The 18,014-nt window shown below is 33.9% G+C and overlaps 1 protein-coding gene across 1 annotated transcript in view; it reads right to left on the bottom strand.

The window, feature by feature from the left end:
* Nucleotides 1–13,237: 13,237 nt before the first annotated feature.
* Nucleotides 13,238–18,014, bottom strand: part of LOC145259745 (uncharacterized) — a 99,941-nt gene continuing 95,164 nt past the window's right edge. The window contains exons 9-10 of the mRNA XM_080117453.1: nucleotides 16,945–17,145; nucleotides 13,238–14,509 (exon numbers count right to left, since the gene is read on the bottom strand). Coding sequence (XP_079973579.1) covers nucleotides 14,366–14,509; nucleotides 16,945–17,145 — 345 coding nt within the window. The 3' untranslated portion in view covers nucleotides 13,238–14,365. The remainder of the gene's footprint in view (nucleotides 14,510–16,944; nucleotides 17,146–18,014) is intronic.

Here is an 18,014-nt window from a genome sequence, read left to right as displayed (position 1 = left end):
GGGAGAATCCATCCGTGCGTTCACTTCTTTGGTTTGTATGAATTAGGCGTTGTTTAGAATTGAAGGCGTTTGGCCCATAACATGAGAGCATAGTTGGCTTCAGTTCACTGGTGCCTTATTTCTTTTTCTTCTTCATCTCTTTAGGTCAGGTGGGAGAATCCGTCCGTGCGTTCACTAACGCAGCAGGGTGAATCTCGTCTCTCTTATTTTTGGTCCCCTCATTTTATAGTGGCAAACCGGCTCCCAGCGACTGTGATATTTGAGGTGTTTATTTTAGGCGCGGAGCTCTGCCATTGGTCGATAATTATTTTGTGGTTATCTTATTTTTTCTTCCCAAGCGGAAGCGATGCGTGGAGCCATGTGCAAAAGACGATTTTTCATTTTGTCTCTCATGGTGGATGCGTTAACATCCGGTTGGTTGCTAATTCTCATCATGTTCCCGCACCCACTTGCAATGAAAATACAATCAAAATAATCATTTGAAAATTTTGGGAGGCTTAAAAACGTACATGGTTTTTATTATCTTCGGTTTTATATCGTTTTGTTTATATTAAAATTCTTAAAAATATTATTTTTGGTTTCATTTATTCATATTCATTTTGTTTATGTTAAGAGTGTAGAAAAATAAAATGTGTAGATATATTTAAAAATAAATGAAATAAGAAAAAAGAGGATCCGTAAATTGCAGACTTAAAAATAATTATGGCTTTGTTTTTATTTATTCACGCATGCGCAGAATTTTTAAACCGGAACTCCTAAACTGGATGGACAGTTTCAACGCCGACGCAAGACGATTTGAGTTTTATAATATAACTAGACTATCCGTGACCCATTAGGTTAGTATCTGTTATAGCTAGCTATGGAATAGTGAGTACATTAATTATGCCAAAAATATGCACGCTTGCACGTGCAGTAATGGCCACCATTTTTAAGGAATTACATTGCTTAATATCCGGAAAATACTTATTTGCAGAAAATTTAAACGCGGTATTCGTTTTCAGCATGCCCTAAAATTTATAAAAGCCGTAATTTTTAAAGAAAATGTTATTGTGGAAACGAAGTAAAATTTACCAAAACTTCTATTTTTATATTTGCTTAAAAATTACATTATATGCAGTATTGGTCATCCGTACCTTAAAATTTGTATAACGTCACTTCTGCCGAATGGATTTGTAAACAAAGAAGTGCGACTCTTAATGAAAGCCAGTATGGCATAAAGCACCTATCATTAATCAACGACAATAACTTTTGCCCGTTTGTAACAGACTAAAAAATCTGTTGTTTACAGAAACTTCAAAGTATTAGTAAACATTTGCAAATAATTTGAACGTCTTTAAACTGCCAATTATGGAATCTAATGCAATAAAAAGGCTTAAAATAGTTTAAATCTAAAAAAACAAAAAGCAAAAAACAAAAAAAACTAAAGCAAATTTGTAAGAAAAGTAACTGCTATTGCATTTGGTTATAGTTTTTTTTTTTTATACTCATCTTCACCCTTTACAAAGCATATCGCCACTTGGACGTAAGGGGCTACTAATTGGGGCCAGGTCTAGGAAACATTAATAAGATATTTGTTTATGTTACATTTAAACTTCTGCATATCAGTACAGCCAGGGAAGCAAGCAGTAGGAAGGAAATTCCAAAGTCTAGCTGTTCGAGGGAAGAAACTATTAGAATAGAAAGCTTTCTAGCATTTAGGGACAACAACAGTGAAGGGGTGAGATCTTATTGCTATGTGGGTTTGTCGGGGATATGTACATTGAGGGGATACAAGTGAAACGAGTTCATCAGAACACATTCTATTAAAATATTTGTAAAACCGGCACAGTTGAGTCATTATCTTATTGAGGAAGCAACAATTGATCATGACCAAAATCTCAGGAAACTGTTGCAGAGATGTTGTGATCGTGGGATGTGATTGAATGCTGAAAAATTGAACTTACAACAAACGTCTATATCTTTCCTGGAATACATGATTACCAGTGATGGTTTACGTCCTGATCCTGGGAAGGTAAGAGCCATAAAAGAGATGCCGTGCCCAACAGATGTGAAGGGAGTGCAACGATTGGTTGGATTTGTAAATTATCTGGCAAAATTTCTACCAAACAATATCTGACGTGATGGCCCCAATTAGAAATTTAATGAAGACAGATGTGCCATGGACATGGTCCCAAATTCATGAAGAGACTTTTGGGAAAATTAAAGAGTGAGTGAGGCACCAGTATTAAGGTATTATGACCCCCAACAAATCTTTGGTCATTCAATGCGATGTAAGTGAGAAGGGAATTGGGGCCATATCAGCCGTGCACTGACTGACACAGAAACTCGGTATGCACAGATTGAGAAGGAGCTACTAGCAGTAGTCTATGCATGTGAACGGTTTCACCAATATACGTTTGGTCGACAGATAACAACATAGGCCACTGGAAGCGATCATGAAAAAAGATTTGGTGAGATGCCCAAAACAACTGTCAAACATGCTGATGAGACTACAGGCTTACGATGCTACAGTTCTGTACCATGCAGGTAAGAAAATGTTCCTTGCAGACACTCTATCAAGAGCATACACCTATTGATTGGGCGGTGAATATATGAATGATGAAGTGGATGTCAAGGAAGCAGAATATATTCTTGTAACAGAGAGAAGGCTGTCTGAACTGCACTCAGCCACGAAGGAAGACAGAAGCATGCAGCAAGTAATTCTGGAAGGATGGCCAGAAGACAAAATACATCTTCACCCAGAGGTGAGACCATATTTTAATATGCGGAATGAAATGACGGTGCAAGATGGGTTAATTTTCAGAGGAAACCAGGTAGTGGTCCCATTGACACAGCGGGGAGTGTTGAAAGAAAAGCTGCATTCCACACACCTGGGAGTAGAGGGATGTTGCAGAAGAGCATGATTGTATTGGCCAAATATGAAAAGTGACATAAGAGACTACGTTTCAAAATTTCCCACGTGTAGAAAATATGAAGTAGCCAATCCGGCAGAACCATTAAGGGTTCATGAAGTTCCTGATAGACTCTGGGCGAAAGTGGGAATAGATCTCTTTAAGTTTGCAGATAGAGACTATCTCTGCACAGTTGATTACATGAGCAACTTTTGGGAAATTGATCATCTTCTCAATACACAAGCAAAGACAGTGATAACTAAACTGAAACACCATTTTGCACGACATGGAATACCAGATCAGGTGGTAACTGATAATGGGCCTCAGTTTAGTAGTCAGGAATTTTCTACCTTTGCAAAAAAAGTGGTGTTTTACACATACACCAGTCAGTCCATACAGTAGCAAGGCAAATGGTAAGGTGGAATCTGCAGTAAAGATGGCAAAAAACTTTTCCGGAAAGCGATGGAAGATAAGGCTGACCCATACCTAGCAATGTTGGATCACAGGAATACGCCAGGCAGGGGTCTCTTATCACCAGCTCAGAACCTGATGTCAAGGAGAACAAAAACACTTCTCCCAACCAGGGAGGATTTACTCAAGTCAGAATTGTCCCAAAATCTAAGAAAAATGGTGAAGCAAGACCGCAGGAGGCAAGAAATTCTTTCAACCACAAAGTAAAACCACTGAAACCATTGTATCCTGGAGGTGTAGTATGGATGAAACCACACATAAATGGTCAAAAAGAGTGGAGGAAAACAGTGGTAGGGCGGAGACTGGATGAGCGATCATACCATATAAAAGTGGATGGGGAATTATATTGATGGAATAGAGTAGATTTGAAGAAAACTGCAGAGACACCCTCACTCACATCAGTAATACACCAGCCATATGAAGTGCAGAAAGAGTTACCCAAGAATGCAGTGCGGGGTACAGAAGAGATATGCACCACAGAACCACCTCAATATGAAGGTGAAATAAGAGAAAACCCAAACCCGAGGCCATCCCCAACAAAACCAAGCCCGGAAAGGTTGTGGACAACACGGTTGAGAAGAAGATCCTGTGAGATTCAGGGATTTCACAACATAAGTGAAAGGGCAGAATAATCCTTGTTAGGTATGAGGGTAGTCAGCCCAATGAATGCCTAGATCATTATATTTTATAGACTCTGTTTTCATTTTTAGACTTTTTTTTGTTCTGTTTTGTCATTGAGAAAAGGGAAGATGTTGCATGATGGACTAATAAGACTTTTCACCGTCTCGAGTTGTGTTTCTTACCGGTGTACATTTTGCTTTGTTTACAATGATAATAAAGACGCCATTATGTAAAAGCCAATCGATCGTTCTATCTTTCTAATCCATTGACATCCTCAATAAGATAATGACACACAGTGATGCAACATTGCAGCGATGTGACAGGGGCTGGAGCTTAGTTGATAAAGTGGGACTGATTAGATTGACAACTCTTTTTTTGACTTTATCTAAGAGGGAGAGACTAGTTGTAGATGCACCAGCCCAGATGTAGCAACAATACTCCATGCATGGGTGAATGGTGACCTTGTAAAGGCACAGAATACTCTCAGGCGTGAGTAGTCTTCCATCTTTACAGAGGGAACCCACCTTCTTTGCAGTAGCCTTTTCAATCTCCTCTATGTACTTGTTCCAGTTCATATTGCCTGCAAATGTTAGGCTGAGGAGTTTAGAAGTAGGATTCTCAGGTAGGGTGCTATTTGTCATAGATATAGGGGGTTGGGGAGGCGTCTTGTAATTGTTAAAGGAGAGCAGCTTAGTTTTACTAGCATTAAATGTTACCATCCATTTGCAGCCCATTCCACTATAGTCTGGAGGTCATTTTCTAACAATTCTGCCATTGTCTTATATTTATGTACATCTGTTCTTCCCTCATGCATAAATTGTTTTAATTTCTTTGTTTTTTCTTAACCAACCGGTTAACTATAAGATGTCACTTTTATTGCCTTTGGTAACAGTTCCTTATTATACGATTTTTTATTATGTTCTATTTATAAAAAAAAATTAGATTTTATTATGTGTTGATAGTTAAGGCGTTTCTTTTTATTAACATGCTCTCAACGACTTGGCAAGCTGATCTGAGTAATTTTATTGTATTTAAACGGTCAATCATAGAATATATACCAGACTTTAAATTAGATTTTTTTGCCTTTGTTTGAAAACGATTCCAACTTGCAATGAAAAATACGAATAAAATTCATAAAATGCCGATGCAAAAAAAGCAAAAGAAATTTATTTGCATATTTTAAATGCGAAAAAATTGTCAATTATATAAAAAAAGCTTTCATGGCTTTGTTTTATTTACTTATGTATGCGCAGAATTTTTCAAACCGGAAGCCGTAAACCAGATGGACAGTTTCAACGCCCAAGCAAGACGATTTGAATTTTGAATTTGATTTTATATATATATATATATATATATATATATATATATATATATATATATATATATATATCATTTAGCAATAGCAGATGGTATAACCGATCATGATGATTAGTAAAATATAATTCTTATTAATGAAGACTTCTCAGATTATCCCCAAAATAAGGATTAAATTTACCGCAAAACAGAAAATAAAAGACATATGGCAACTAAAATAGTTAAGAGTACAATTTTCACTTAGAGACCGGCCTGTTTATTTATTTATTGTCACATCACTGGTACTAAGCTTTCTACCTCTAAAAAGAGTTTGAAGGGCCTTACTAGACTATCATTTTCCTATCATTTTTGTTTTTCATCGCCCACACACATTATCCTCTTATGTAGATCTAAGCATAGAGTGAATGTGGTATTATGGCGGTTGTAGGTGGACACCTTATTATGGTGAATAGCATTGTTTGCGTGAATCAATACTTGTCTCTAGCTGAGATGAAGAGTTTAAAGAAGACCAATATTGTTTCCTTGGTTAGAGGAAAGTGTGATTTAGACAAATGATAAGGAAAAGAAGAACCATGCAGTTTTATAAGATTTCAAACACATTGAGGATACGTTCTCGGCAATCAGTCAGACAGTGATTTTGTTGCTGTCAGCCTGAGGTATGGTCCTATTCAATCCCAGAAAGCCTATCCTCTCAGGCATTTCTTTCTCATTGAGAAGAGTTTAGTTTATCGCTAATCGCCACTAGTGGGGAATGCTGATGGGGTTGCTTTTTGTGAACAATAGTTTGCTAATTCTAATGCACTGGCTTTTATAATTAACACCTGATTTTGTGTCCAATCTCATGGAGAGATAAACAAAATAAATGGAAAGGTGTATGCATTTATCAATTGCAAGTGTTACATTAACACTGACTGTACACCTATTAAAATCATTATGTTAATAGTAATTCAATCCTTTACTTAATATTTATCCGACTTTGTTGTTGTTGGGCTTGGGTATGATTCTGTTCAATTCTATGAGGTCCACCCTCCCAAGCTTTATCTCCTATCTGAGAAAGTGTTGCTAATTGCCAGTCGATTAAGGCGGATCTATCGAGGAATGCAGACTAGATTGCTCGGGCATTTTTTGTAGGGCAGTGTATGCTTATCCTAGTGCGTTGGCTTCTCAAAACCATGCCTGTCCTTCTGTCTAATCTCCTGGCAAGGAAATAAATAATGTTTTGAACAGGCAAATTTTAGTTCTGATTTTGTTTGGTTTTATTTTTTTTTGTTTTTTATCGAATTGTGTCTGAAAGTTTTACATTCTATTAGACACTCCTCTTGACATCCAAGCGGTTTTACTATTTATGCACGACAAATTAAGGCACGACAAATAGCTCCTGCTGGTTCTCTATCTGTGTGATATTAAGGCATAACAAATCACGGCACGACAAATGACCCTTGTTGTAATTTTTTTTGTTAAAAATCTTTGTAAACAATAAACAAGTTTTATTTTCAGACTTAGAAGGAATATTTAAAAAAGTACGAGCCAAACATTAAAAAATATTCCCTTAATTTAAAAGGAACAAAAAATTACTTACTTTTTTGAAAGCATCATTTTTTATATAAGTGTTTATTTGTTTTTTTAATATTTACAAAAAAATGACAATGAAAAGTAAATATAACAAATTATTTACTACAAATCCTAGTTCTGAAAAAAAAAAAATTACGAATATTTTTTGCAGAAAAAGCAACAAACCAGTTCATATAATCATAATCGGTTGCTGCTTATTGTTCTTAAAATAAAAATCCCAGGTTGTTCGAATGACATGCCTAAATATCACACGAATAGAGAATCAGCAGCAGCTGTTTGTCATACTTAAATAGTAATACCCAGTTTTAAATCACAAGAAAATTTGCTACTTTGACGAATTTCATTAGTAATCTTCTAAATATTTAGATATGACCGATCCTCAAAATGTAAAACATTTTCACTCCTCCTTTCACTTAAAAGTTCACCAAGAATTCAAGAAATCAACAAATTCAGATGAAATTTTCAGTATTTACAAAAACGACTTCACTAAAGTTATATTTCAAGTACTGAAAACGTATGAATTTATTTTTGTTTCTTTAATAAAATAAAGAATCAAAGATGATAAAAATTAAAAGAAATCGTTCAAAATATTTCCTATATATTTCGGAAATAGTCCCTCAAGTTTGTATTAAGGAAATTAATTTTAACTCGAAAAAATCATTTTTTCAAATTATCATTGAACTAAGCATTATTTTATTCAATATTTTCACACACACACAGCATATATATATATATATATTTTGTAGGATTTATAGTTAAATTCCAACAATTTTTAAACAAAAGATTTATTGTTTGAAGCAAGGAATACAAGAAATTTAAAGTTTAACATTTAACTTTTTTGTATTCCTTGTTTCAAACAAACTTTTTGTCTAAAATTTATTGTTTTACTTCACAGAATTTAACTATAAATTCTACAATTTTTATCAGATTATTATATTGAACTATTTTATTTGGCTGGGATTGTCTTATAAAAATATTTCCTCTCAATAATAAATTAATTCATCTGTGAATTTAGCTCATCTCATTGTTTTGGAATATATTATCTATTTCTTTTAATCAATTTTTTACGTCATCATTTTATTTTCCGGCATCCCCAGAAGATTTTGAGTTGTAACAATATATATATATATATATATATATATATATATATATATATATATATATATATATATATATATATATAAATGCTTTTATTTAGAGCACAAATGAACCACGATACTTGACTTTTGCATTATAAACGTGAATTCAAACCATTATATCAAAATAATTTTATAAAATAAACAGGTTTTTTTTTACACTGCAATGTAGACTATAATATATTGTAGACCATTTCATTGCAGGTAGACATGTGAAGCTTCGTTCCGGTGCATTGTGATGAGTTCCCAACTAGAGCAGGCAATTAATCGATTTGATTGAAAAAAATGGGTGATTTCACTGACTTTAGTGACAATAAAATTATTGGAAGTGTGGAACATTCGTTGATCCTCATTCAAGTCCAGACAATGTAGGGTCTCCCTGCTAGTATAGGAATAAAGATGCATAAAAAAGCTTAAGTATCTTAGGTATTAGACAGGCATATAGATAAGAATGAAACGTTAGAATACAAATCTAAAAACCCAATATATAGTCTAAAAAAACTTGAATATTTTATAAAAAAAAAAACAATACCAAAATAAAATATTTATTTATAAAGGAGTTATCCACGGACACATATTTTGCTGTATCTACAAATCCCTAACCATGATGACTATGATTGGCTGTGCATACAGTTACGCTACGAAGCCCCGGTTGAAATTAGTTGCTATTTTTATCACTTTAAAGTTATGTCGATTTTTGTTAATTTCAATAACTGAATTCGGTATGAAATATCTTCCCCTGGAGATCAGGTGGTAGTCTCTGTTAGATCTGAATCATCGCTCCATAATTTTGAATGTAAACAAATATATATATACACACACAATCAAAATGGATATACATATATATATATATATATACTAGTACGCCGCCTGTCATTGTGTAGTTTAGTCATTAACATGTAGGGATCCAACATGTTGTAGACTCCATCGCAAGGAACATAAGAAAGGAAGAGAAAACAAATTCAACATGCTGTTTCAGATTTTGACAAAAGACCTTTATTCCTCTTTCTCTGGCCATACATGACTTCTCGTCTCAGCTGGGACATCACCCATGTGTTTCTAACATGATCAATCATTTGTGCACACATTCTTCTTTTTATAATCTTTCCTTCTTCCTTGCTGTGACGCCACCTTGCACATGGCTTGGTCATTTGCATATAGCTGCCATAGTGCCTCCACGCTCTGTTACATACCTTCATATGCTGAAAAAATTATTTTCAAGAATTTAATAGAACTTGTTCTGAAGTAAATAAAAAAGAAAAAAGAAAAAAAAACCCTGAAAAGTTCACACAAAACATGAGTACACAACTCAAAATGTTTTAGTGTATAGTTTGTTCAACCTTTTCATTTTATCGTTTTTTCCATCAGAAATTCCTTCCTTTATTTTTTCTTTTTGTCATTTGTAAAAAAGAGGGAATTCCAACATATTTCTAAATATTTAAAAACGTTTTAATGTTAAAAAAGTGAAAAAACTCAGTTAACTTTTTAAGCAGCATAAATGTATTTTTTTCCAGAAATGGCCTGAATCAGTGACAAAATTTTTCAGATCTATTCACCAAGAATAACATTTGGAATATAACAATGTTACAAAGCCTGTATAACAATATGTTACTTCAGGTAGGACCAAATAAGATTTCTGTTGGACCCTCGAGCATTTCGCTTGAAATTATTTTTAAAATTAAAGAAGACTATAAATATTAATGTTTCTGTGTTCAGTATTAGATTAATATGAATTCAAGTAACAAAATACCAAAAAAAGAAAACCCCTAGACATGATTTAAAAACTTATAATTAAAAAAAATATATATTTATAAGCCACTCAGCAGAGCCCCTGCTAAGAATTGGACGTGTCTTTTTTGTCTTTGATTTTAAAACTTTAGTAACTGTAAAATAAAAACTGGAGACATTTAGTATTCTCAACCAAGCGTTGAGCATTACTTAAACAGATCGAATACAAATTTACAAGAATATAAATGCATTCATTTCTAAATGTTTAATTCTAACTTGTTATTTAAAATTTATAAGCTATTTGCTTCGTTAACTGATCATGGAACCATGATCACTATACTGTTATATAACCGAATGATAATATTAGAAATTTTTTCTTTAATATTAAAGAAAAAAATTGATGGTGACATAACAAAACACCTTTTAGCAACTTTAAATATGACCGACCAAAGCAAGAGAAAAATTTGAAAGTGAAGCAGGGAAGAGAAAAAAACAAAACTGATCAATATTACTCAGCATGGTGCAATTTTTTTTTTTCTTTTTTCTTCATTTTGAACTCTGAGTCATCTTACTCTCCACCGTTCTTTTCTGTTCATAATTTTTACTTCGTCCCATAATGGTAGATGCTTTCTCTTTTCCTTCCAGATATGATCAGCTATACCTGATTTTTCAATGTTCTGACTGTACATTTAGTGGATTACGCATCTCACCTTTGTATAGTTTTCCACATTTACATGGGATTTCGTGTACACAATTTTTAATCATGATTTTTTTTCTGTGGAGGGCTCAACTCTCACAAGTGTTTCTGGAGAGTTGAATCACTCATGAATACTGCCCTGATGTCAAATGGATTACATATTCGCGGAAGTTTTTCAGACAAGTCCTTCATATATGGTATACAAACTGTGGCAAGTTTCTGAGTCGTGTCCTTTTGTGTTTGGTCCAGATTTTTTGGAGCTGATGTCATGTTTTCTTGGATAGTTGTTTTGGTGGAAGGTTTCTCGTAAACTGTCCATCTCCTCTTAATATGCACTGATGTTTCTACACATTGCTTTTGCTCGGTGTTGTAGGCAATGGATGATTCCTTTCTTTACATTATATGGATGGTGGGAGTTGAAGTTTAGGTACTGCACAGTGAAAGTTGGCTTTCGGTATACAGATGACAAACCCCTTACCAGTGCGGGTTATCAGCACATCTAAGAACGATAATTTGTTGCTTTCTTTCCATCGGTAAATGTATAGTTGGATGGATCGAGTTCAGATGGTCTAAATGTTTGAACATCTTCCTGATGGGGCCAGAATATGAATGTGTCATCTACATATCACAACCACATTGTTGGTTTTAGTGGTGTTATCCTAATGCCATTTCCTCAAAGTATTCCATGTATGCACTGGCCAGTACTGGGGATAATAGTGATCCTCTCACCAAATCTTCTTGCTGCCGATATATATCAGATCCTATCAGAGTATGTAGTTTCTACACAGAAGGTCAACATCGCCATCATATTGTCAATTGGTATGCAAGTGCATTCCTTCAGTAAGGCATCAGAAGTCAGCTCATCTGTACCACTGTCAAAGTCTCATCAGTGGGTATTTTTGTGAACAGACTTACCATCTGGTTGGAATGAATGGGAGCATTGTTTATTATTTCCAGTTAGTAATGGCAAAAATTTCATTGAACTTATTACATCCACTCCTAATTCTTCCACTCGTACTAGTACCTTCTCCTTCCAGTACTCCAATCACATCACTAAAGTAACCACCCTCAATCACTATCCATATATTCTTTCTCCATATCAGAGTTCTCATCCATCTTCATCTTACACAAACTGGTTATCATTTCTCAAACCGCAAGTAATTCCAATGCACTTCTTACAAGTAGAACAAAAATAATTGCATTACACACTTATCGTATCATTTCTCTCCATGCAACACAGCCTCAACCCTTGTGGGTCAGGTTTCACTTTCATCCATCAGAATGCGTACACATACCTGATGAACCACTATCAACTAAAAAAGTTAAAGATTTTGATACGTTCTAATATCTATATCCAGAATAAATTTCCACTGAGAATACAAAAAAATCTGATCACCCTATGATGGTTGAGTTTATTCGAACTAAAGAAAAAAAAAAAAAAAAAAAAAAAGTGTGGTATTGCTACTATTACTTTTATGCATGTGAAAATTCACTCATACCTTGAAGTAGTTTAATCGAAAGTCTTTCTTATTCATCTATCCATAACTCAAACAGTAGGAAACATGGTTGGAGGGCTAAATGTTTTGGTTTCGATTCTAGCTGATGGTACCAAAGTCATTTTTGAAATCAGTACTTATAAAATATTCAATAGAGAATTGGCTCTGTAATAATAAATACAAAAAAACCCAAGCTTCTATCTTTACACCATCAATGCTCTGATCCCCATCTGGCATTAATTGAAATGGATAGCTCTTGCCTTGAGGAGGCTCCATGTTTTGACAAGCTTCTGGAATTGACCTTTACTCCTGATCTGAAATGGAACACGTTACATCAAATCCGTTGCCAAGGTTGCTTGAAAAATGGTGGGATCCTACCGCTCCAGTAGATATCTCACTGCTGATGCAATTCTTTATATAAAAGCCAAGTATGTCCAAGGAAGGAGTACTGCTGCCATATCTGAGCAGGAGCTGCTAAAAACAGCCTATCCTGCCTTGACAGAGTACAAAATAGACTTTGTAGCTTAGTGGGGGATGCCCTTTTCTCTTCCCTGCAATCTCTTTCCCACAGAAGGGATGTTGCGAGCCTGTTGTTTTATCGTTATTTCCATGGGAAGTACTCATCTGAGCTCTAATCTGCCCCCCCCCTCGCCAATCTTTCACAAAAAAAACACCAGTCTGGCTGAAACCACTGTCAATAATTTTCACCACTATCTGTGCCTAAATCAAAACGTAGATTCCATGAACGCTTCTTTCTTAGAAGTTCACACCTATGGAACTCTTCCGTTTGCCTGTTTCCCACCTGACTACAACTTGGATGTTTTCAAATCCAATATAAACAAGTTCCTGTTGAACCGCCCCCTTAAGACACTTTATCAAATATCCAATACTAGCGATTACTACGATATTATCCCATTGATTGCTGTACACGCAATAACCCTTATCCTCGAGTGGCCTTCGGGCCTTGATAAGTAGGGACTACCATGTAAAAAAAAAAAAAAGAAAAAAAAAGCATATTTTACAACCAGGCAGGTTCGGGCACATCCTGCTATTTTGTTTAATAAGAATTGCAACAAAAGCTTAATTGATTGAAATTAATAAGAAATGTTTTTGAAATAATAAAAAAATTAAATGAAATAAAAACAAATTGAAAATCTTTTTTTTTTTTAATTTCCCTTTTCTTTTTTAAAGAAAAAAAAATCTGATAGAAAAAAATATTAGTAACAAGAAAATAAAAATCATTAAGAATGAGAAACAGAAAAAACATGGATAAAAATTGATCAGAAAACAGAAAATAAAACTTTGAAGAGATTATTGGGTGAATTAATTTTCTTTATTCCTTTACATGAGTTGCAAAATTATGTATCGTGAAGCAGTGAAAACAACAGCAGCAAGGAGGGAAAAAGAAAAAATCCTTCTTAGGAGGTGATGTTGCTGCTACTGTTGTTACTACTCCTCAATTCTGTTTGACAATGATTGGCTCAGCTGCAACATCTGCTTTTTTTTTCAGCCAATGAAAACACATGATACAAACTTTGATATTCATGTAAACAAGATGGAAGTGTATGGTGATAACAGTTATGGAGTCTTATTGTGTGTGAAAAGATGTGTTGTGTAATATGCCTCCGCCTCCTCTTTCTCCAAGAATTCTGGAGGAGAATTTCTACAAGTCAAGAGAACTGTGGTAACAACCAAGTAAGGGGGTGTCAATTGGGGGTGGGGCAAGGAAAAACTTTTCACAGCACTAAATTTTTTAGTCATCATTTTTTTTTTTTTTTTAGATTTTATTTTTTTTACCTTTTCAAAAAATAGATATTTTTTTTGTTGGTGTCTCTTGTAAACAGAAATAAAAGGGAAAAAAAAACAACAAAAAGATAACCAGTAATTTCTTCACTGTAAAATGTGATTTTGTTCCTTTTCTTGTTATCCTTTAGATTTGTATACAACCCACAAAGTTTCTAAAGAGACGGGGATCAGACATTTTGGAAAAGTTTACTTTCTTTGAACTCTCACTGAAATGTGAAATTTGTGTTTTTTTTTATTGGTAATCTCTAGTTTGCACAAGCATTTTTATAAAATATAATCCTGATGAAGGGTAGAGATTGTTGCTGATTGAAACATTACTGCGAATATCACATTTCGATTAGAGTCAAGGTTGAGATAAAATTACTTTGTTTTGCATATTATTATAATCCGATTCATCAAGTCTGAAATAGCCAGAAAATTGCAGATTAACGCACAAAGAGTGTTTGTCAACATGGCACAAGTTGTTCAGAAACAAAAAACTTCAATCGGAAAAATGTTTGTTTGGGATAAGGGGTAAGGATATAAAATTTTCATTCATTTCTTTTTTCTATTTTATTTTTTAATCTGTTGAAATATCACATTTGTGCTAGTTCCTCTCCGGTAAGAAGTGGACACAATTTGGGAAGGGGGAGTTCAACACGAGTCTTCAGAATCACTGTCAGATGAGAAAACCTCATTTAATTCCTGTGCGTTCGGCTGATAAACTGGAATATGTTTTGGACTCCAGGTTTTGGGAAGAGGACGAACTAAACCATTTCTTTGCTGCTGCTGCTTTACCTGAAAAAGGTTAAAAAAAACATGACAGAATTTAGGTTTATTAGTTTAGCTTTAACATGAAAACTTTACACATTGAACAGATAGATCAAAGAGTGTAAATTTTAGTTGAGAATAATAGGAAGAGTCAAGCGAAATGTCAGCATAGATCAAGTCCATGAACCAAGATGAAAATTAGATTGGTTTTCAATGTATTAAAAATGAGTATAACATTTACATGGTTCAAAGAGAAGACAATAGATCTTGCCAATTAAACAGCCACTTTCTTCCATTAGATTTGTGTTGAGGTTATAGAAACTTTAATTACAAGTCGAGCATTTTCTCAGTCTGAAACGATCACAGTAAGAGTGTGAGCAAAATGAATGACCAATAAACAATATATGAATAACCATTGGCTGCTTTAATGTTTTAGCAATGATAATAACAACTTGGTTACTGTACGATTATTAGGGCTGTGACAGCAAAATATTCTTTTCACTTTTGGGTATATATATCCAACAGAGTAAGACACATTAAATCAACCGAGAACCATGTCTGTCTATATAAAAACATAAAAGATATTAACAGATGTATACTCAAGAGTCAAAACAATGAAAAGAATATGCTGTTGTCACAGCCGTAATGATTATGCAAGAAAAAAAAAGTATTAAAAGCAGCCATATTTGTTGCCTTGTGGAACACTCTTTGTAACCTGGACCTAATCAAGATTCTCCTATCCTCCTTTTTATCAGAGTTCAGTTCAACCTAAGCTATAATAACATTTACTTTTAATTAAGAACCTATCTTGCATCGAATCGGAGCCACAACTAGTAGTTCAAGTGTATACTATGTCACATGATTTTTTTTTTTATTCCCAAAATAAATTGACAAGACTGACCTATTTGGCAAAAATCACAAAATGGTATAACATCCCCGATCATATTAGCACCTTTACAAAAAGTTTCTTCTGCAATCTAAATCTGAATTTAGGATTACATTCCAGTCTCTAGCTAGAATTAGACATTCATGAAAGGCTCAATTCACAGAGAGGGGAAAAAAAAAAAAAAAAAAAAAAAAACTCACTCAGTATAAGCATTAAGTGCATAAATGCTAATTAAGCTAAAATATCACATTTTTTACGATAATATTCAGAACAAACAACCTGTGTTGCGGATCAGCAAAAAAAAAAGTCACACAGCACATTCAAAGCATGCTTTACTAGACAAGACCACCTCCTCCAGCAGAGTGAGAATAAATATATTTTGAATAAAGCTGAAAGTCTCTAGACAGTAAACTTTGATAATCACTGAATAACATAAGATGGCAAATATCCACATGAAGACATTAAAGATCACATACTATTCGAAATTTATAAGAGGTATTCCCCAAGCTGGAGCCATTTAAACTAGCTAATCCGAGTGCCATTATGGTAGCTTAGTTAGGTATTCAAAATGAACATTGATGGCTTGCCTCAGCGAACCATGTCTATCTCAGTAGTAAGGAGATCATCTTAAAGCACTCTGTCGAAGTACAAGTGGAATGTTAGTTTAATGAACCCTGCCAACTTTTGCAAATTGATGAGTTTGTCATAATTAAAGAATGCAAGCAATATATCTCTTACTTTAAGGTATTGTCCCAGAAACAAATTCTCTAATTGTATATGTTCAAATGGAAGATAATTTCTCATCTTTAGGAAAAAAATACAGTCACTTTTGGAGGAGTTTCATAATTTCCTTCCGCAATTTGATACGCAAGACTTCTGGTCATCTATTCAGACTTTACTCTTTGAGATCAGCAGATTATGTGACTTGTCGATCACGCTATTATCCACTTATCTTTAAGAATTCCTACATCAAATTGCATAGTTTTTTTTACATTTTTCTAGGTAGTGTTGAGTTGGGGGGGGGGGCTTAACTGGAAATCCCACATTGGTTTTTATGACCTCTCTGACTTTTGGACCTAGGTGCTTTCTGACACTATTTTTAGGACTAGTTGGGGTAAGATTAAATCTAGTGGGGTAAATAAATATAAGGTACCCTACATATCCAACGAACAGGTCTCCTTGTTATACAATAGGTAACAAATCCCCAAAAATAAACTTTTAACAAGTAACAAGTATTAAGAAATAAATAGAATTAACAGACTCAAATTAAAACTGTACTGTTTTAGACGACAGGATGACAAGTTGATTTTGGAACAATTCATTTTAAAATAAGTAAAGCCAGAATTATTTACTTTAGCAATATCATTAATCCTTGCTGATCAGACAATTTCATTTTTTAAAGGTGTATAAGACATGATAACTTATATACACATATGAAATGCCTTCGTATATTATATAGATTTTTCTGTCATTAATTACTATTAATTTTGCTAAATGTAACATCAGTTTAATAATGAAATAGTTATTTAAGATTTAACATATGATTGTGATGAGAAAGAAAAATAAACAAGCTTACTTGATTTGTGAGTTTTTGAAATTCTTTTTTGTCATCCTCCGTAATGACATATTCGTCCTCCTCAGTTTCAGTCCATCCCATCTGTCGTAAGAGTCTCTGCTCTGCTTCTAAAGAACTTGATAAAAATGATCTGCCGTTATCTTTCACAGACAACAGGTCGACACCATTTACCAATTCTTCTGGGGAATTACACCCAAACACCTGCAGAAAACAGAAGCATTAGCAAAATGTTAACTTAACAGTTAACAACAGTACAGTTGTTGATTTTCACCAATTAACTTCTGATTCTCCTGAGTATCGATGGGAAAGTAAATTTAACACGAGACGCTTCATTTATTCGTTTGCGGACTGTAATACTTATTTTCAAAGTTGTTGTCTCACTACTTTTCAGACAACTCATCCTCTGGCCTTCTTCAGGTGGTTAGCTGCAACTGAATATGAATGCTAAGTCTTAACTGTATCCTTAGTAATTACTACCTTCCATAGTTGTCGTCTCATCACGTTTTGGCCAACTAATCCTCTGGACGGATTTGGGTAGGATTGAAACTGCTATCTTAAGATAATGCTCACGTGGAATCAGAGATTCAACGCCTCTATCCACTGTGCCATGAGCCCTTTTGGAATAGTTGGCTGAAATGTGGTGAAATAAGTATGAAGATGAGGATTACAGTCCATAAATAAATAAATATACAAATTACTCATCTCAAAGGATGCAAATAAAAACAAAATATACAAAACACGTCATTTATTAATAATTTCCCAGTTTTCTACAAGTCAGAACTTCTAGTTCTTTATGCCATGCGATAAATCTTATTACTTTTTTTATGTTCATTTCTAAAAATAAATCACTTTTTTTTTTTTTTTTTTTAAATAGAAATTGTGGTATGTTTTAGTTCCTATTTTCAAAATATAAAAGGATATTTTTTTTCACTAATTTTGTATTGTTTTAAATTCCAAATTAAAAAGATTTTTTTATTCTAATGAATGTAAATGATTTGATTTGGAAGTAAAATTTCATTTTACAAAATATTTGAAAAATATAAATGAAACTATTTTTCACATAATTGTTA

This window comes from Euprymna scolopes, chromosome 3, assembly GCF_053919585.1.
Source record: "Euprymna scolopes isolate OS-2025 chromosome 3, ASM5391958v1, whole genome shotgun sequence".
NCBI lineage: Eukaryota > Metazoa > Mollusca > Cephalopoda > Sepiida > Sepiolidae > Euprymna > Euprymna scolopes.
The sequence above is the reverse complement of the archived record's forward strand: the minus strand, read 5'-3'. Positions and strand labels throughout refer to the sequence as shown.